This window comes from Necator americanus, chromosome X (assembly GCF_031761385.1).
Source record: "Necator americanus strain Aroian chromosome X, whole genome shotgun sequence".
NCBI classification, from domain to species: domain Eukaryota; kingdom Metazoa; phylum Nematoda; class Chromadorea; order Rhabditida; family Ancylostomatidae; genus Necator; species Necator americanus.
This window is the reverse complement of record NC_087376.1, coordinates 21,346,105-21,366,937: the sequence shown is the minus strand read 5'-3', so window position 1 is coordinate 21,366,937 and position 20,833 is coordinate 21,346,105. Positions and strand designations below refer to the sequence as shown.

Genomic DNA, 20,833 nt, shown 5'->3' with positions numbered 1-20,833 from the left:
GTTATAGGATAACCGACGGGCTATAACAGAGAAAGGATAACCCCGATGAAGAATTTATGGACACACAAGCCACTCTCGATGATTTACATTTAGGTGACCGATTAGTGTGTAACATCGCCTCGCAGTTGGTTGATCCAGACGCCAAGAAAAAGGGCAAGATTGTTGCTTAAGCAATGCGACAGAAAACTGCATGAGGTGAAGCTGTCTAATGCGCAGAAACGCACAATCCATATTTTATCCAATGAAACCTCCCTCCAAATTGGATGGTATACTGCCGTTTAGGGTCTTTAAAGGCATCACCCCACGAATCTGGGGTGGGACGGGTTTCAGGTGGGTCGTGCCTATACGGGGTCGTAGATTGTGGGGAAGAGGGTGATTCATTCCATTTCTTCCTAATTGTCGTAAAAAACGGCCCGGAAGATGCGGCGCGTGCAGAAGGCTGGCGCGCTCCAATAGAACTCCTTGTAGATAATAGCGCCCCTTAACGCTCGAAGCCGCATCTTTTGAGGTTGTTTTTTACAGCGATTAGGAAGAAATGAGCGGGATTCCACCCGTTTCTGTAATCTACGATCCCGTATAATCTTTGAACATCGGAAATCTATATCACGTCAGGTTCGTGGGGTGATGCCTTTAAATGGATACCAAGTACCTGTTACAACAAAACATAAGAAAAACCGGAAAAACCGATAAGTGCACGATTGTCAAAGATAGATATGTATTATATATATATACATATACATATATATATATATATATATATATATATATATATATATATACCGTCCGGCTGGTATATATATATATATATATATACCAGCCGGACTTCAGGCTTATTTTGGTGTTCGCTTCGCTCGCCTTCACCGATCAATAAGAAATAGAGAAATAGAAGAAATAACAGTAGCGACATTGTTTGGAAAATTATAATTGCTTTTTTCTATCAACGCTTTCTTTAATTTTTTTACCCGAAAGTTTAAGCATAGATGAAAGATTTTATGGTTTCTCCTTAAACGCTCAGTTCTATATTTGGAGAGCAATCTAGCTTAGTTTTACATCTATGTTCCTCTCAAACCTCCACAATTTGGAAACATTATTCGAAGTATGAATCTCCTCCGTTCTCAACTGTTAGCAAAAAATAATGTGCTAACATGGAATGATGTAAATATCACCATCGTGATAAAAAAATATCGTCCTACGTCAGATCGCTATTATCGGCTACTATGTATTGCATTTGATCAGCCGTTCGCACGTGTGTTTCTTCTTTTTGAAGAATGTTAGCAGCATCCGGAGACATGTTGAGAAATATATATGCGAAAGGATCATAGAAACACATTCTACCGCGTTGAGGCTCCCGCAATCCGACACAGTGGAAACCGTCTCTCCCCATTCTACAGCTTTCTGGCACAGGCGCACCAATCCGACCCCGCGGAACCCGCCACACTCCATTTTGCAGTTATCCAGCTCAAGGGCACGAATTCGACGCCGTAGGACCCGTCTCACCCAATTTTACCGCATACAAGCGCACCAAACCGAAACCATGGTATCCGTCTCCCTTTTCTTTTAGGATTTCTTGACTGGAACACGCACATACACAGACGCACATACGTGACAGAATAAGCTCGTTATTATACAGCATGACAGTTTGCAAATGTGGGAGTATACACTCACATAAAAGTTTATTTACCCTCACTAACATATAAGAGAAAGTAACTTGCCTTATCAAAGCCAACACAGATGATTCCATAGTTTTGGACAACGGCGAAGAGATAGAGTGCTCGCCTATCAGGCGCATCGCAATGGTTAGCCACCTCAACGATGCAGAGTCTTGCACCATTATGGAGTATTTTCGTGACACACTGACAAAAAACACACACACTGACTAAGCGCGTTATTATATAGCATGATATACATATACATATATCAGACTGAACGTCCCGCTGAAGCCGGACTTCAGACTTTTTGTAGTCTTCACTTGGCTCGCTTTCACCGATCAATCAGAAATAACAGTAGTGACTTTTTTGTGAAATTATAATTGTTTTTTATCAACCCTTTCTCCAGTTTTTCCCCTCAAAAAGTTAGGCATAGATGAGAGATTTCATGATTTTCTTCTTAAACGCGTCAGTACTATATTTGGAGAGCAATCAAATTTGATTTTACATCTATCTTTCTCTCAAACCTCCACAGTTTGGAAACATTACTCGAAGTATGAGTTTCCTCTGCTCTCAAAAATTGGCACAGAATGATGTGCTATCATGAAATGAGATGAATATCATCATCGTAGTGGTGAAGACAAAACTCTACGTTAGACCTCGTGAACGTGTGTTGCTTGTATTGTATTAGGTTGCTGCAAAAGAAATGCAGGTTTTTCTACCTAAAATCCAAATTAATATAACTCGGATCTAACAAAATTTTATTTAATCAAAGTAATCTCCATTACAATTAACGCACTTTTGCCAACGAGAAACGAGGTTCTTAGTGCCAATATCATAAAAGTTTGGGGTTCCGGAAGCGATGAACTCATCGAAGGCAGTTTCTGCATCGTCTTGGTTTCTGAAGTGTTTCTCCCGCAAGAAGTTATCAATGTGCTTGAAAAAGTGAAAGTCAGTAGGCGAAAGGTCTGGCGAGTATGGTGGATGATCTGGAGTTTCATAGTTCATGGCGAGTATGGTGGATGATCTAGACTTTCATAGTTCAACTCATGCAGCTTTTACCGTGTGATCAATGAGACGTGAGGTCTAACGTTGTCATGAAGTAGAATTGCTCCTTTTCTAGTGATCAATGCCGAGCATAAACTTCGCAATTTCTGGTGCTTTTCGAAAAAATTTCGTCGATTTGCTGGCAGTACTTTTCTGCTGTAATTGTTTCACCCGGGTTCAGAAAAGTATAGCGGATCATACCCGCCGCAGACCACCAAACCGTAACCATGATCTTCTTTTGGTGAGTTTTCGGCTTTGGGTGATGTAGTGGAGCTTCTTTTTGGTCCAGCAACTGCTCAAATCATCGCCTGTTATCATAATGTATCCATTTCTCATCGCAAGTCACAATCCGTTCGAGAAATGGATCGTTTTCATTGCGCAAAAGTTGGGCTGACGATTTCTCAAAACGGCGATTTTTCTGACTTTCGGTCAATTCATGTGGAACACACTTGTCAAGCTTTTTGCTCATACCAATTTGTTTTAAATGGCGAATAACTGTAGTGTGATCGACGCTGAGCTCCTTGGCAATATCTCCTGTGGTTTTGCGTGGATCAGCTTCGACTGTTGCCTTCAATAAGTCGTTATCAAGTATTGGTGGACGGCTGCAATGTGGTTCGTCTTCGAGGCTGGTGTTGCCGGCACGAAACATTTAGAACCGACGTTGTACTGTGCATTCGTTGATACTTCCCTGGCTCCACACTTGGTTGATATTTCGAGCGGTTTGAGCGGCAGTCCGGCTCACTTTGAACTCGTAGAAGTAAATTTTACGAAAATTGCGATTAGACATCTGAAAATAAAAACCAAATTATTTTTATAATAAGCGACTTGAATTAAATTCCATATACATATTTAGAAATCTCATATAATAAGCTTTCCAGCAATGTATAATACCTCGTGAAAAAAAAGCCTTAGTTTATCAAAAAAAAAATAGTGTTAAAACTAATAAAACAAAAAAACCTGCATTTCTTTTGCACCAACCAAATATCTAAGCAGCTGCTTCTGTGTGTGTTTCCACATCATTATGGAGTATTTTCGTGACGTGACATAGCGCGTTATTATATAGCATGATATCTCATATATCTCATTATATATATATATATATATATATATATATATATCATGCTATATAACAACGCGTTTAGTACGTATGTGTGTGTCACGAAAATACTCCATAATGATGCAAAACTCTGCGCCGTTAAGGTGCCGAACCATCCCCGTGCATCTGATAGGGGCGCACTCTACCTTTTCACCATTGTCCAAATTTGATTCATCATGTATAAGGAATTTGATACGCCAAGTTACTTTCTGTCATATGTTAATGAGGGTAAACAAACTTTTATGGGAATGTACTCTTCCAAATTTGCAAACTATCATGCTATATAATAACGGGCTTAATCTGTTACGTGTGTACGTCTGTGTGTGTCTCAGCCACGCAAGAAGAGAGGGAGACGGGTACCATGGCGTCGGATTTGTGCGCGGGAACCGCAGCGGTAGAATGGATTTCTGTGACTCATTCGCGTATATATTTTCAAGCATATTTCTCTAATGCTGCCAACATCCTTTCTATAGAAATGGAAACACATACAAACGACTGCTTAAATACAATATCAGCCAACACATGTTCACGTGGTCTAACGTAGACAATTATCCTCATCACCACGATGGTGATATTCATGTTGTCTTTTTATGCTAGCACATCATTCTGTGCTAATAGCTGAGAGCGGAGGAAACTCATACTTCGAATAATGTTTCTAAATTGGTGAGGTTTCAGAGTAACATAGATGTAGAATCAAGTTTGATTGTTCTCGAAATATAGTACTGACGCGTTTGGAAAGAAAATTCTGAAATCTCAATCTATGCCCAAATTTTTGAGGAAAAAAACTGAAGAAAGGGTTGATAAAAAAACAATTACAATTTTACAAAAAAAGTCACTACTGTACACTACTTTGTCTGTGTGTCACGAAAATACTCCATAATGATGCAAAACTCAGCATCGGTGAGGTGGCTAACCGTTGCGATGCGCATGATAGGCGAGCACTCTACCTCTTCACCATTACCCCTATCTATGGAAACATCTATGTTGGCATTGATAAGGCAAGTCAGTTTCTCTCCTATGTTGGTGAGGTTAAATAAACTTTGCTTTGTATGCACGGGCCACTTTTCGTGTGCTCAAAAAAGTAAATAGATTACTTGATTAATTAGCCGCGTAAATCCTCTGGGACACACCTCAATCAATGTTATCCGATCTACCTTAGAATTTTATTAAAATTCTGGAGCCCTCCCAACCCTTACATTTGATTCAACGCCATTGCAGAGTACGTACATGCAAAGGATAAGCATTTTTCACTAATTGCGTAATTTAATGACTCCAAAAATCATATGTGGGATCTAGATGATTTGTGTTGGACACTTTTCATTGACTGAAGTATTATAAGTTGACTACATAAAGTCATTTTGTGCCAATCGTTGCCAATACCTTCTCCTCCACCCTCTTCTTGGTAAGCTTATTAACCCTCATCTTGAACATGAAAATAGGGTACGAATTTTTTTGTATGATCCATTTTATGAATGCTTCGTTTGAGCTAAAATGCTAACTGCTAGGGCCGAGGTTCTCTGAAAGTTCTAGTTTCTAGTCTCATCTGTGCCTAAGTTTTTGAGGACAAAAATTGATGATAACGTAAGATAGATAGAAGAAAAATTTATAATTATGATATTACAAAAAAGTCAGCACTCTTACTTCTTATTCATCGGTGAAGGAGAGCGAAGCAAACGCTACAAAATGTCTGAAGTCCGGCTTTAGCCGGACGTTCAGGCTGGTTCAGGCTATATCTATATATATATATATATATATATATATATATATATATATATATATATATATATATATATATATATATATGGACTGAATCAACCTGAATATATATATATATATATATATATATATATATATATATATATATATATATATATATATATATATATATATATATTAGCCCCGGACTTTTTTTTTGCTGTTCGCTTCGCTCGCCTTCACCGGTCAATAAGAAGTAACAGTAGTGACTTTTTTTTGTAAAATTACAATTGTTTTTTATCAACGCTTTCTTCAATTTTTTTGCCCGAAAATTTATGCATAGATGGAAGACTTTATAGTTTTTCCTTAAATGTGTCAGTACTATATTTGGAGAACAATCAAACTTGATTTTACATCTATGTTTCTCTGAGACCTCCACGATTTGTAAACATTATTCAAAGTATGAGTTTCCTCCGCTCTCAAAAATTAGCACAGAATGATATGCTAACATGAAATGAGGTGAATATCATCATCGTAGTGATGAAGATAAAACTCTACGCCAGAACACGTGAACGTGTGTTGGCTTGTATTGTATCTAGGCAGCCGTTTGTATGTGTGTTTCCACGTTGGGAAGAAAAGATGTTAGCGAAATATGCTTGGAAATAGATACGCGAATGAGTCATAGAAACCCTTTCCGGCGTTGGGGCTCCCGTGCACCAATCCGAGACAGTGGGTCCCATCTCACCCCACACCACGGTTTTCTGGCTCTGGGGCACGAATTCGATGCCATAGCTCCCGTCTCACCCAATGTTACCACGTTGGGGCTCCAGTGCACCAAACCGACGCCACGGTATCCGTCTCCCTCTCTTATTGGGATCTCTTTACTATTACCCACACACACATACACAGACGCACATACGTGACAGAATAAGCTCTTTATTATACAGCATGATAGTTTGCAAATGTGGGAGTATACAATCACATGAAAGTTTATTTACCCTCACTAACATATGAGAGAAATTAACTTGGCTTATTATGAGCAACATACATGGTTGCATAGATAGAGTGCTCGCCTATCAGACGCATAGCGATGGTTCGGGAACTCACCGGTGCAGTATTTTGCATCATTGTGGAGTATTTTCGCCACACACAGAACACACAGACAAACACACACACATACACACACGGACTAAGAGCGTTATTATATAGCATGATATATATATATATATATATATATATATATATATATATGTATATATATTAGTTAAATGTTGCAGTGAAATCGCCACAACAAACCTTCCGTAAACCATGTTTATTTTACGCATAGAAGGATATAGTTTTGTGCAAAATTGCAGCGTTTCAAAAATGTGGCAGTATCAATGTAACATAAAGATGAAGTAGTGTTTGTCATTCTATATGTTTATCCTGTTATCTTGACAGTTTCATAAGCTCTATAATATCTCTCACAACCAGAAAATAAACGTGCGAAAGTGGTCATCAGAAATAAAATAATACATGTTGACAGTTCAGTAGGTGTATCAGATTTTCATTTTGCGCAATTGCTTGTTCCTCTCAAAGATTCCTCTTGGCTCTTAGCAGCTCTTCTTCTTTGAACAAAACATATCACAGCGACCCACCTACACCTGGTCAAGCATCGAAGATCACATACAAAAATACTATTCTTTACCATGAAGTAATAATGAAGTTTTCGGTACTGGTAGAAGTAAGTGATCATAAGAACTCTCTCTTTGCATGACAACTTTTCAACCAATCGGTCTAGCATACTCATCCAATCGCGACAACGCTGCATTTTATGCTAGGTGTAAAGATGTCCATAATGGATCAAAACTCTGGATTAAAATGAGAGAAATTACTTACTTACTTACTTAGATGGCCAGTCATTACTAATCGTGCGGATAATAGCATAGTTTCTACTCGCTCTTTCCAATCGCATGTGCCATACAAGGTGCCTGTTAATCTAAAACGACAGAGCCCAGTATGTAGAGTACGGAGACAGTGTGTATACTAGAGCCTGTTTTCGTTGTTAGAGCAGGAGCTAGACTTTTCTTCATACTAAGAAGCCCCGCCATGGCGAGCTTAGCTTCACCAAAGTAGTTGGGTTTCCAACCTCTATGGATCAGGGAGCTACATTTTTCCACGACGGTGATGAATCTTAGCAGTAGTTTATGCTTAGCTAAGCTTCCGATACCGAGAAGTCGGGATGTCGGAGGTGTCGAACTCCTTCTCAGCTTGGGAGACACTGTCAGAAGACGCACCTTCGCTGTGCATCGCAGTTCGATGCCCAGAGTCTCCACCACACCCCTATGAGGCAATGAACTGCATCCCAAGCAATTGAGTACTGATATGTATAACAGTTATCATGAATTAACCATATTCAATATTAATTATAAATGAACACTAATACGATGCGTCCGCACCTTCATCCGTCAACGCTAACACCGTTGCATTCGTTTCTGTCGAAAGTTTTACCTTGGACGACGAAGGTTACAAAAAGAAACAGGCGATACTTCCGTTACATTTTTGTGATCTTCAACACGGTCTGAACGTGATTCATTCAGCTGAAATGTCAACTAAATCCAGCTTACTTCTGAGAATGGACTTCATCTCGCGTCCTTTACATGCACAGGAGTACGCTCTTCGTGAACACTTTCCTTAAGACGCCCAGCAATCATATCGACGATAGCTCTGAAGGTCTCTCAGTCGCCTTTCTTATCGATAAGAACACTTCCTGCACAAGTCTGGGATCCTCTCTTTCTAAAGATGCACGCGCCAAACTTAAATGAAGGACGATCGCCAGGCCGAAGAAGATCGGCTGATATAAAATCTTCCCCGGACCTGTGCCATGTTTCATGCCGCTGATTGCAACTCGTACTTACGAAGAAAGAACGCCGAGTGTAAGTTCATTAGTGATGATGTTAGCGCTTAATATGGAACTTAATGTACAGAAAAATTAGGATCAGAAAACATTTCTAGTAGTCTTAAAATTAGAGCGAGATGAAGTGCGAATCTCATCTTTGTTCAGTTAAGCTATTAGGAAAGTACTATATTTGCAAATGTCCTTGCATAAATTCCCCAGATTTGTTGTTCCTTATGCTGCTTCCAGAGTTTTCTTTTCTGCCTGTCTTTAGAAAGATCCTCTTTTAAAACTTTTCTGCAGTTGGTGCAGTGGTCTCAGACACCAATTACTCAATGGGTGATGCATTCACATAAAACCTCGAAGCGGTTTTTTTTAATGTATTTCCTTGGTGGCTTTCTTCATGGAACCTAAGTTTGTTGTGCGAGGCTTCGGCAAGTTGTCCAAGTCCAGTAATCCAGCTTGCTTCTTAACTATCAATGAAGGTAAAATTACTATCCCTGTACAATTTTGTCGTAAAAAGAAAAGGTTATAGCAGCACAGCCTTGGAAAAGCAGGTCGCTGTCTTCGCTGGATCTTCACTTCCTCATCATCCTAATTCTCCTAATCTTCATCGGCTGCTTTCCAACTTACCTCGTAGGAAAAACGCCGTCTCGACGTCGAAGAGGCGAGGAGCAGCGCGCCACCCTTGTGCAAGTGTCGCATCCACGAACGAGAGTAGTAGTAGATTAATAGATAAGCATGTAGCAATAGTAGATTAATGAGGTCTCCGCCTCAGCTTATTCAAAGGGATCCAATTAATGTGCTGAAGGGCCGGAGTGCGTGCAAGGCTGCGCGTTCAAACGTTTCTCGTAGAAAATAAAACGGTTCCTTCGCCGTTTCTTAGGGCAACTAGGGGGAATTGAGTGACGCCACGCCCGTTTCCGTAGTCTACAACATCAACTCTGCTTTTTTCTGAAGTTTCCTTACCAGGTCAAATTCGTGATACGCTGCCTTTAAGCATTCATTGTAGACCATTGACAGCTGTTTGAAGGTAGGAGCAATTAACAAAATAGAGCAAAACTGTAAGCTCAACATTGAAAAAAATCAATCACTCTCTGGAATAGAGACTTACAATTTGAACTGTTGTCAAGAACAAACTTGCAGAGAAAATTTCCGCACAAATTTTCTGCAGCTAAGAATGTGTTCTTCTTTTATCCAATCCTAATGTAGTCACTATCATATTTCCAATTTCCGTCTGGTTCCGAAGAAAATGGAGATCTTGTATTCACATATGGGTATGGGTAAAGTCTTGAATTGTGTTCTTGACAAAAGTTCAAATTGCAACTTTCTATTTCAGAAAGTGCTTGGTTTTTTAATGTTGAACTTACAGCTTTCATCTATTTCTTTAATTGCTCCTATATTGCAGCAAGCCATCTGCACTCTTCAAAACATTTACGGTAACTAGATTACGCAGAAAACAGTAATGTTCTCTACCGAAAACTCCTTCACGTTTATTTTGTGTAAGTCCCAGTATCCTGATGACAGCGAAAGTATTTTTTAGAAATGTTGCTATGAGTCCACCTTGTCTCATTTTCAATAGGCTTGTACTTCTCACTAGAAAACACTTTGATCATTTCGTACCTCATCCAGAAATAAGACTTGCAGAGCATGGAGCCAGCTGTCCAAATGAGGTTTGCGTAAGGTCAAAGAGCACCAGAATCAAGCATGACAACATGTTTGCGAAGTACACAATAAGAAATGGTAAAAGCAGCACTGATAGCTCATTTGTGAGTGTGGTAGGTTGGCATGCAAGTAGTTCGACTATTTGGCGTTTTGAAACACTGTTTCCATTGTTTTTCCAATGTCACGCTAGTTACTATTGACCGCTGTTTTTCTTTGTTCTTTTCTCCCGAAACAACTGCAATCTTGGGTTTGTTGTACATAAGCCGCAGAATTCGACTTCTCAAAACCGTTTCCCTCAAACTTTGAGTTCAAGAAGAGGATGAGAGTCCAAGTAATCCATAGATACTAGGATTACGGGGTGGGTTCTAGTAGCAGTGGATTGGAACTGGACGACTTGAATTCTTTCTTTTAACCGACAAAAGATAGGCCTAAAAGTCGTAATCTCTTTGTTCATGCCACACTAGTTGATGATCATGGATATAAAAAAGAAGGAAGGCAAGATTCCGTTTCCTGACTCTCTGACTTTTTTTTCATGACTTTAGATTCTTGACATTCTTCCTGTAGTCCTCTGCAGCCTTGTCGGTTTCACAGAGAGCAAGCTCTGGGGTAGACGATTATGCGTGAGACTTTTGTTAATTTGTTTTATGCTGGAATCTACGCTTTTGTTGAGCTTCGCATAGGCTCGCTCAGGTTGATTACTATATTCCACATCTATAGCATAACATATCCAAGACGGTGCGATTGTTTTGAATAAAAACAAGGCAATACTAGAGAACAATTAACATGGAAAGACATTCGGCAATTAAAGCGAAATAAGGACAACTTCATGCGTTGGATCGGATCCATGAGCAAATGGGTAGCATGCGATAGTGATCGCTACAGGAAGAGCAGCGCCATGTTAACCAGAGTCCTTGATAAGCTCCTTCAAAGAAAAATGTGAAGCAGGAGCATAGTTATATATAAGGGAATTAAACTTAATTCTGACCCTATGATGCATTTTTCCCAATGTTTTCGTGATTTTTTAAATTCCGTTCCCGAAGAATGAATTTGAACTGGTATCTAACCAGCTGCATTTCATTTACAATATTTCGACTTAATCGTTGGTCTCAAATCGCTTCCCCTAGAGCTTCTTTAAGAGATACAAACATGTGAAAATCGTATGGCGATAAGTCTGTGCTGTAAGGTTGATGACCAAGCGTTTTCCAGCGCACTTCCACCAGGTTTTGTTTCCGTGTGGGTTTCACGGGGTTTCTTTCGTGTTTCCTTTTCCACTCCATGCACGCATGATTACACCTCAGACTGCGCCAATCTTCACCCAATCGCCACGCGCGTTTCACATTTCTTACCTCTCAAAGAAGCACTTGGAAGCTGGTGATTTGAGACCGACGATCAAGCAGAAACATTCGTGCGCAGCTGTTTAGATACGTGTCCAAACTCATTCTTCGAATACATAAAGAAAATAATTTGTGGAAATGCAGATGTTTCCAATAAAATGAACTTTCTTTAAACAAAAAGCTAGTTTATATTTGATCGTATCTCTCATATATATGTATATATAATGTATAACTACGGGATATTGACATATATCTCCTTGACAAGTTTTCATCCAATCCTTAGGGGTCTGCAAAATTTTTATTGTGTGATATCGTTGATTCCTTTAACAGAATAAAAACCTGTGAGATTGAAAAAACATTGCTAAGAGAAAAATGCATCCACACATAAGCTATTAAATAGTCTCTGAGTCTCTGTGTGGTTGCGCACTTGTGTGCCACGAAAATACTTGACTACTATGAAGATGAAAAACGTCACATCGATAGAAATCAAGTCAGAGCTGTCATTGTGGAAAGCGAGCATTCTACTACCACTGCCTGCAGCTAGGTGGAAATATACGAAAGTCCTGATAGGACGTGGTACTTTTAGTAGTATGTTAAAGGGAGTTGATCCTAGCAAATATGTCATAAGGAGGAAATCCTGTAGTAAACTAATGTCTTAAACAAGTCGAAAAGAAAGATATGAAAGAAGAAGTAGGAAGTTTGAGATTTTCATTACTTTTTTTTGTCAGGATTTTTCTTTTCCGATAGGAATTGCTAAGACGAAGGTGGTCCATGGATTTCAACAACAGAGGTCGAAAAAGAATCATCACTTCATACAATAGCAAGATAACTCTTTGTGAGTATATGTGAATGTGTTTGTGTGCACGAACATACTCCATGAAGACGAATAACGTTGAAAGAACCCAGCACAACCGCGTGGCGCCACTAACATGGTGTCAGCAGCTGTATGAATATGGATAGATATAGCCATACGTTACAGTTAGTGTATATAAATGTTTATAAACATGTATACTTTCAAATTTGCAGGTCAGGAAAAGTGTTGGTCGTTCAACTACATAGAAATGTACATGTTTATATATACAAGCCATATGCTACAGAAATCATAAATCTCCATGTTCCAACGAATTCGACCCGCATTCGTTCCGCCTGACTGATGCCAGATGTTATCAGAACAGTGTCATCAGCAAAGCGTAGATGGTGTAGCTGCCGACCGTCAACCTTCACTCCTTTGTCGTCCTGTTCATGCTTTCGTATTGGATTCTCGAGAGTAGCGTTGAATATTTCAGGTAAAATTGCATTACCCAGCCGGACCCCTCTCTTCATGTCAACGATGATATTCTCGTAGAATGGCGAAATTCTTGTTGTGAAGTTGCTGTACAACTCTAAAAGTACCTTTATGTACTGAGCAGGGACACTCTGGTTGTCCAAGGCCTTCTGCTCTCCTCTCTCAGAAGCTTCCTTCCATCTCTTCTCTGCGAAGCTTTGCGAGCTTCACATGAGTTCTTGATTGCGTACGGCTCGCGCAGCTCCACGCTGACGTGTCAGCTCTAGAGTTTCTGGAGAAAGGCGTCTCTTGATGATTGTAGAACTCTGAGCCTTCCTCGCGCAATCATGAAGATCTTCCACGAGCCGATTGTATTCCTCGTCGATGCTGTCCATTGCGGAAACTTCCTAAGGGTCGATTAGCATAGCCAAAAGATCCCATTCAATGATATTTCCGAGACTTTGCTCTCAAAACTTCCCAACTTTCTCTTTTCTCCGTGTGAAGGATAATTCCCGGAGGAGAAGGAGATGATCCGATCTCGTATGGAACTTTGGCAAAACAGCGAGATCCGTCAGATGCAACTTTTTACTGACGAAGATATGGTCAATTGCAGTTCACCGGGTGACTTCCATGTCCGTCATAGAGAGGAGTGCTTCTGGAATTGCGAGTTCCCATAGACGGTCTTAGTCGTCATAATGAACTCGGAGAGCCTCTCCCCTGCTCATTCCATTGTAGGCCGTGGGTCCCGATGTAAAGTTTCTCAAGCGTTCTTCTTGGGCCAACCTTGGCGTTGAAATCGCCAATTATGACCTTGTAGAAGGCATGATCTTCTCGGTAGAACTTTTCCAGGTCTATACAGAAAGCTTCGACTTTTTCTTCTTCGTCGTAGCTTGATGTTGGAACGTAAGCGACGAAGATAGTCAAGGCTGGTGTTGGACCACATCGTCTCATCCGCAGACGTCCGATTAGGTTCGTAAGTTGTTCGAAAGAGTCGATGTTCTTTGCCATACTTATGTTGACGAGGACACCAACTCCTCTGCTGAAGCACGTTCCTAAGACCACTTCTTCTTCAGCTTCATAAAGTTCAGTGGGTGGCTCGTCTTGGTCAGTCCGATGACGTCGTACTTGAACTTCCTGGCTTACATCATTAGATCATTCAATATCCGCTTCCGATGCACGTGTGCGCGTGTTGTAAGTACAGATCGTCATCCTAATCCTTTTCGGTTTCGGTAGAGTTTCTTTTCGGTTCCTAGATGAATCCTGCAACCCCGTCCTTCCTAGCGCTATCGTACCGGGCTTTTCTCCGGAATCAGGAGACTCTTTCTTATTACTGTGAGAGGCATATAATTCAAAACCAAAGGATAGGTTGAGAGCTCCTAGTCCCACGGCTTTGTGGGCAAACGTTGCGTTTTCCCAGTGTGGACAGGTGGGCTTAATTGTTGGAGGTGACTCCAAACCGTTGCTGCACCTTCCAGTCACTTGAATGCAGATTTTTGACCAGACCGACGAGCGGGTTACAGGATGTTATGAGTCACGTGTTATGTTCTAGTACAGTAGAAAAAGGAGTCCGTCCCCTGAATCCGCCTGCATCCCAGGGCAGGCACAGGATCGTTATTAGTCCGCGATTACCTCTTATCGGCCACCTAGAGACGTGCCACGTAGTCTCGCTACTAACCGGGTATGGTCCCTTTAGTGAGAGAGAGAGATTTGTGGATGTTGCAGTTAGTCTATATAAATGTTTATGAGCATGTATACTTCCAACTTTGCAGAGCAGGAAAAGTAGTTAGTTGTTTGATTACATAGAAATGTTGAACGTTTTTGTTTAAATTACTCACAAATCGGAGATTTGTCGCATCTTTTTTTCAAACGATTTCCTTCTATAGTCTTTCACAGGTAGGTTCCTCTTCTCTGTAGCCTCAAAAAAGCTAAGAAATTGTGATTTATGACTTTTTTCTTGCCTTTATATTTGCAAATGACTCTTTCACAGGTTTATTGATACAGCATGGTCAAAATTAACATTTACGTCTTTGAAATTGGTTCAAGAGAAAGCATGGGATGATGTTCAAAAGTTCATATTACACAAGACAAAAATTGAATCGAATGCGAAAGCGCCTCATAGGTTTCATCATCAAAAACAAGCTAACGGAAACGAGTAGAACTGACTACACCTTACTCCATCTCATGAACTTTGGATCAATAAGGGCGCGGAGGGGTGAGGTAAGGTAAGGGTGACTCCCTATATTTGGACGATCCTTACCTCCTTTCTTTTTGAATGTTTTCATCTTTTTCAGCGCTCATTCACAGATTTCATTTGTTTACTTTCTAATTTCTGCTATAAAGCCCATGTTTACAAATTCGCTCAGCATGTTTTTCGTTAGGAGTCACAAATTTTATAGTGCATCGGTTTTTTCATGTTGTCGTGAATGAGCTGCAAAAATAAAGCGTTCTTTTTTGTCGTGTCTGAATTGAGCTCCTGAACATAGTAACATAATTGCGAGGTGGGGTGGGACACGTTCTACGGTATAGGTTAGATGCGCCAGCGACGGTGAGAAATGAGCAGGAACAAATTTCAAGACGTCAGTTTGAGGCGTTGGTGCCAAAGCGCACTGAGACAAGCAGCACGGCGTTCCTCAGATGTGCCGACGCAACAAAAAAAATCGAATAGGAAGAGACGTCAAATTAGTGCATCAGAAACTAGCCACGTTGGTTGAGGAAGATACTGTGCCGTTGGTTGTGTTGGAACCAAGAAAAGAAGTGAGAGGGTCCAGCGGCATAGTGCTGGCGCACTAACGTTACAAAGCAGTGACAAGGATTATTTGCGTAGCATTCACTCGAATTTACGTCTCCGCCGTATGTCCTCTCACCATACGTTACCTTCAAAATGTTTGCTAGAAGTTTTCATCAGAAATTATATATCCACTTCAGATAGCGCTTTTAATATTATCTAGCAGTTTACGTGATTTAACGTAGGACCTTATCTTCATCACTATAACGATGAGACGTCATTTTATATTGCCACAGCATAAAGGACGTAGCACATAGCATACATAGCATGCATACATATATACATACATCTGAAAGAGTGCGTCCACCTCACAGCCGATTTCCATCCTTTTTGACATTGTTGCTAGTATTTCTTTGTGTCTACACAGATATGATAGTTGCTAAAGGCTCAACGAGTGTGACATCATAACGCTTGAAGAAAATGATCGCCCACAAAGGTGCCAGTTTTGCCACCAATTTTTTCCTCCGAAGGTCCGTTTCAGAAATTTTCGGGTAAGTTACTAGCGCCAGACGAAAAGAGAGACGAAAAGAGCTCAGCTCGCAATAGAACATCCAGGTGAAACGCTCGCAAGGCATGGTCGCATTGCCCCATCCTCATCCATCATTGTTATATGAAAGTTATATATATATATATATATATATATATATATATATATATATATATATATATATATATATATATATATATATACTTACTTACTTACTTACTTACTTACTTACTGAGAACTTTCATTGTGGAGGTGATGAAATGTCAGCGTTTAATTTTGGAATATATGGCTCGTGTGAACGGGCATGTAGTTTTCAACGAAATGGGTGTTCCGATTTCTGCTGCAATGCCTCACGCCTCAAAGCGGCGCAGCGGTGGCTCTGGCCGTCGGGCAGCTATGGTGGCGAGACTTCGTCTCGGCAGGTTCAACCATGCCACAAAGGTGTTCGGCTAGTAGCCCGGTCCTTGGGCCAGGGTTACAGGCTAGCCAAGTGAGGAGGTGGTACGATGATTCCGGTGCCAGGCTGCTTGCTTGTTAGTGCGACAAACCGACCGAGGACAACAAACCGGTCGCGTCATACTGCTAATGTCTACTATGTCTACTTTTCAGAAGCTAGGACGTCCCCCAAAAGCGACGCGCATTGTCCTCGTCCGGGCAATGGTGCAAATATGCGAGGGCTACCGGCTAGAGGACGGAGCTGGCCAAAGAAGTTAGTCCGCCATCTCCAACAACATCCAGTGCGCTTGCCAACACTTAACGTTGGGACGCTTACTGGAAGAAGTCGTGAACTGACAGACATTCTCAGAAAACGCCGTGTTGACATATGCAGTGTACAGGAGATTCGCTGGAAAGGCTCCAAGTCAAGGAAATTAGGCGATGGCTACAAGCTCGTCTACCACGGCACATCAAATCGCAATGGCGTTGGTATCATATTGAACGAGTCGTTTAGAAACTGTGTCACAGCGGTGGATCAACTATCGGATCGCCGCTTGCGAGTCGTCTCTGCTTATGCGCCACAGATGGGTTGTGGTGAAAAGGAGAAGGCGTGCTTTTGGGAAGATCTGGAGCAGTACGTCCAATCTCTAGAAGGCGAAGAAGTACTTCTAATCGGAGGAGACTTCAACGGACATGTCGGTTCTCGGAAAGACGGGTTCGAGAGTTGTCATGATGGATATGGTTATGAAGCTCGTAACGACGACGGGTTGCGAATCCTGGAGTATGCTGTTGCAAGTGACTTGATCATTGCTAACACGCAGTATCGGAAAAGAAAATCGCATTTGATCACGTACACCAGCGGCGGTCGTGAAACACAAATAGATTTCTGGATGTTACGCCAACAAGGCCGCCGACTTCTGCAGGATTGAAAAGTCATCCCTGCAGACCATGTCGCTGCCTAACACTGTTTGTTCGTCATGGACTTGCAAAACTCCCGTCCAAGGAAGAGACATCCAAGGACTGAAACACAGCGCATCAAATGGTGGAATCTAAAGGATTGAAAAGAGGTATTTTTCGCGTCCGTGGCTCCATCTACACTTTCCCACCCCACTCGTAGTGTGGAGGAAATGTGGTCGTCTACTTCCAGCGTTATACGCTTGACAACGGAGAACAATCTGGGAAAGACGACTCTAGATAAGCCCAATATACAAAAGGCTATGTGGTTTTGGAACGAGGAATTCGGCGGCAATTCGTGAGAAGAAGTCTAAGTATAAGCTCTGGTGTAGGACACGTCAGCCTGGAGATCGGGATGCTTACCTAGCGGCGAACAGGGAGGCTAAGAAGGCAGTCTCCAAGGCGAAGTCAGACCGCTACAAAGCTGTGTACGACATGCTTGATACCAGAGAAGGCGAGCGGGCAGTGTATCGTTTAGTCAGAGCGCGTCATCGCTCAACGTTGCATATGGAGCACACCAAGATCGTTAAGGGAGCTGATGGAGCCGTTCTGCGCTGCTCTTGTCAGATCCAGGAGAGGTGGCGAGAGTACTACAATCACTTGTGTAACGAAGAGTTCTGTCATCCTCCCATCCCAACTGTTCCTAGCGTCGAGGGTCCTGTTCTACCAATTACTGCCGTCGAAGTCAGTGCTGCAAAAATGAAGTTGAACAAGGCAACCGGTCCTGATGACATACCTGCTGATGACTGGAAGCTGCTAGGAGATCGAGGGTCCGTGTGGTTCACAACTCTATTTAACAAGATCGTTTCAGAAGGACGGACTCCAGACGTTTGGCAAACTTCCGTGACCGTGCCTGTCTGGAAAGGGAAAGGAGACATTGTTGACTGCACTTCGCACAGGCCTATACGACTGCTGTGCCATACGATGAAGGTTTTTGAGCGTGTCCTGGAGGCTCGTCTGAGAAAAATTGTCAGCGTTTCACTCAACCAGTGCGATTTTGTGAAGGACTGCAGCACTATAGATGCTATCCATGCTGTCCGTATCTTTCTGGAGAAACATCGAGAGAAGAACCGCAGTGTGCGTTTTGCTTTTCTCGATCTCGAGAAAGCTTTCGATCGTGTCCCACATGAGCTGTTATGGATGTCAATGAGATCGCATAGAGTACCTGAAGAATATCTGCGGTGGACGAAGCTGATTTATGCGAAGCCCACCAGCTTTGTACGATGTGCTGCTGGAACAAGCAGACCATCCCCTGTACAAGTAGAGGTTCATCAAGGTTCATACCTCTCACCCTCTGCTGTTCATACTGTGCATGGACACAATAACGAAGGAAATCCAGAAGAAGCATCCGTGGACTCTACCCTTTGCCGATGATGTCATGCTCGCGTCGGAGTTTCGAGATGATCTTCAGAAACAAGTACAGTCTTGGAAGGATCGGCTGCAGCAACATGGATTGCGCCACAACATATCAAAAACTGAGTACATGGAGTGCGGACCGAGGATAGAGGATGGTTCAATTCGTGTTGATGGCACCGAATTAAACAAGGTGAACTGTTTCAAGTACCTTGGATCCAAAGTGATTCTCACAGGCGACATTGATCAAGAAGGTCGAACACGTGTTAATGCGGCATGGATGAAATGAAAAATGGCAACAGGCGTACTGTGCGACAAGAAAGTCCCTGTTTGATTGAAGTCGAAGATCTAGAGGACGGTTGTGCGTCCTGTTGCCCTTTACGGATGCGAGTGCTGGCCGACGACCAAAACCTTGGAAAGAGTGTTGCACGCTATGTAGATACGGATGTTGAGGTGGACGATAGGTGTAACGGTAAAAGACAGGGTACTCAACGACACTGTACGTCCATGTTCCGCGTCGTCCCGATAACTGAGAAGATAAAGGAGGCGCGACTTAGATGTTTGTCACGTCTTGCAGCGAGAGGAAGATTCTGCTGCCAAAACCGCTCCGAAGCTCGACGTTTCAGGACTGAGGCCGCATGGGAGGCCAAAGATTCACTGGTCGGACCGTGTGAAGCTGAATATGATAGATGTGCGTTTGTGTACGGCTGATGCAATGGATAGAACCAAATGGAAGACAAGAAGCAGAAAGGCGGACTCTGCAACAAGGCGGGGCAAACGCTAGGAAGAAGAAGAAGATGTGGGTTATTTAACATACTGCACGCGTTTAGGTGAAATTTCCCGAGTAACATCCCCGTATCTCATTCCAAATCTCAACTTTGCAGCACCCTTTAGTTTCCCAATATTATTCATTATTTGTCTATGTAATGTACTGAATCTGAAAGCCTGCGTTTTGTACCAGTTGCCTTCTAAGACAGGAAGGTGAAACATGCTTTACTTAAAGGCATCACCCCACGAATCTGAGGTGGTGCAGATTTCAGGTGGAGTATGAAGATGCGGCGCCGCACAAGACTGGCGCGCTCCAATCGAACCTCTTGTACAAAATGGTGCGCCAAAACGAATGAAGCCGTATCTTCCGGGCCGTTTTTACGGCAATTAGGAAGAAATGGACGGAATCACAACCCTCTACGTAGTCTCCCATCCTGTAAACGAATACTCCACCTGAAATCTGCACCACCTCAGATTCGTGGGATGATGCCTTTAAGCTGACGCGCGCATGCAACCATCTCGTCCTAGTCGTTTGTGGCAGTCGCATGAGACATTCGCGTCCATACTTAACCACTCGAAGTTCTCCTCCAAACAGCATACATGCATATAGGTGATAATATGACTCACTTCAGACATAGTCTACCCGGCATTCTTTTTGTGTGCTAAAGAATAGCATAAGAACAAGCGCATAGATCACCCCTATGTATTCGTCTATGTAATGTTCTGATCCCGTGATGTGTAACATTGACAAGAGAGGATCGAACAGATCACACGTACCACTGTTTCAACGTCCCGCTGTTTCTCCTTACCAACAACATCCCTTTTCGTAATCGCATCCTTGTAACGACGAACAAGAATGGTGAAAACGAGACTGCAACATGGGCGCGATCGTTCGATAGCATCCCTGGCACGGCACTCTCTCCTTTTCTCATACTGTTTCGCTTGTTTTTCGTAAGCGCCGCGCTTGCTCCACAAATTCATCGTCTATTGATCGTCGCTGTCATTGTAGCTGATTGGGATGCGGTAGAGCCAAGAGAGCGAAATCCTGATCTTGCACTCACTCACAGTGTTAATCATGTTTCTCTTATTCGGATATCACGTTTATGCATTCATATTTTTATCTTAATGACAATGCTTGGTCTCTACCGCTGCATTTTAGCGTTTTTCTGTTTTCATCATGACGTTGATTTTCGTCAGTGTCTTTGCGTGAGATATGAAACCAGAAGATGTGCCTCCATTCACGCAGCTTCTCCGTCTATCACGTGAATTCGTTGCTTAGTAGCGGAACGCCCAAATGAGGAAGCGTTTCGAAACCTTTGGGATTTCAAGTTTTTTTTTTCATTCCCTATTTGATATTGGATATTTGGCAGAGCCTAATTTACTGATGTGGCTAGGAATAAGCGACTAATACTGAAGCGTCCACGTTTCT

General features: G+C 42.0%; 6 protein-coding genes across 8 annotated transcripts; 3 read left to right on the top strand and 3 right to left on the bottom strand.

The window, feature by feature from the left end:
• Window positions 1-2,994: 2,994 nt before the first annotated feature.
• On the bottom strand, window positions 2,995-3,342 carry RB195_024598 (uncharacterized protein; the record flags this gene model as incomplete). Its single annotated transcript, XM_064212431.1, has 1 exon — window positions 2,995-3,342. One exon carries the CDS (start codon window positions 3,340-3,342, stop codon window positions 2,995-2,997), a length of 348 nt encoding a protein of 115 aa, XP_064068312.1.
• A 9,087-nt stretch (window positions 3,343-12,429) lies between these two features.
• RB195_024597 (uncharacterized protein) lies at window positions 12,430-12,681 on the bottom strand (the record flags this gene model as incomplete). Its single annotated transcript, XM_064212430.1, has 1 exon — window positions 12,430-12,681. The coding sequence occupies one exon, from the start codon at window positions 12,679-12,681 to the stop codon at window positions 12,430-12,432; it is 252 nt and encodes an 83-aa protein (XP_064068311.1).
• On the bottom strand, window positions 12,430-13,965 carry RB195_024596 (uncharacterized protein; the record flags this gene model as incomplete). Of its 2 annotated transcripts, XM_064212429.1 has the most annotated exons (4): window positions 12,430-12,830; window positions 12,897-13,029; window positions 13,406-13,756; window positions 13,915-13,965. In XM_064212429.1, the coding sequence occupies 4 exons, from the start codon at window positions 13,963-13,965 to the stop codon at window positions 12,430-12,432; spliced, it is 936 nt and encodes a 311-aa protein (XP_064068309.1). The 2 variants fall into 2 exon arrangements, with proteins under 2 accessions (XP_064068309.1, XP_064068310.1); XM_064212428.1 differs by lacking the exons at window positions 12,430-12,830; window positions 12,897-13,029; window positions 13,915-13,965 and having other exon boundaries at window positions 13,313-13,630.
• A 2,435-nt stretch (window positions 13,966-16,400) lies between these two features.
• Window positions 16,401-17,258, top strand: RB195_024595 (uncharacterized protein; the record flags this gene model as incomplete). Of its 2 annotated transcripts, none has more annotated exons than XM_064212427.1 (1): window positions 16,401-17,258. In XM_064212427.1, the coding sequence occupies one exon, from the start codon at window positions 16,401-16,403 to the stop codon at window positions 17,256-17,258; it is 858 nt and encodes a 285-aa protein (XP_064068307.1). The 2 variants fall into 2 exon arrangements, with proteins under 2 accessions (XP_064068307.1, XP_064068308.1); XM_064212426.1 differs by having other exon boundaries at window positions 16,563-17,258.
• A 198-nt stretch (window positions 17,259-17,456) lies between these two features.
• RB195_024594 (uncharacterized protein) lies at window positions 17,457-18,925 on the top strand (the record flags this gene model as incomplete). Its single annotated transcript, XM_064212425.1, has 3 exons — window positions 17,457-17,551; window positions 17,616-18,549; window positions 18,623-18,925. 3 exons carry the CDS (start codon window positions 17,457-17,459, stop codon window positions 18,923-18,925), a joined length of 1,332 nt encoding a protein of 443 aa, XP_064068306.1.
• A 95-nt stretch (window positions 18,926-19,020) lies between these two features.
• Window positions 19,021-19,347, top strand: RB195_024593 (uncharacterized protein; the record flags this gene model as incomplete). The annotated part of the gene is made up of 1 exon (XM_064212424.1): window positions 19,021-19,347. One exon carries the CDS (start codon window positions 19,021-19,023, stop codon window positions 19,345-19,347), a length of 327 nt encoding a protein of 108 aa, XP_064068305.1.
• Between the last annotated feature and the right edge of the window lie 1,486 nt (window positions 19,348-20,833).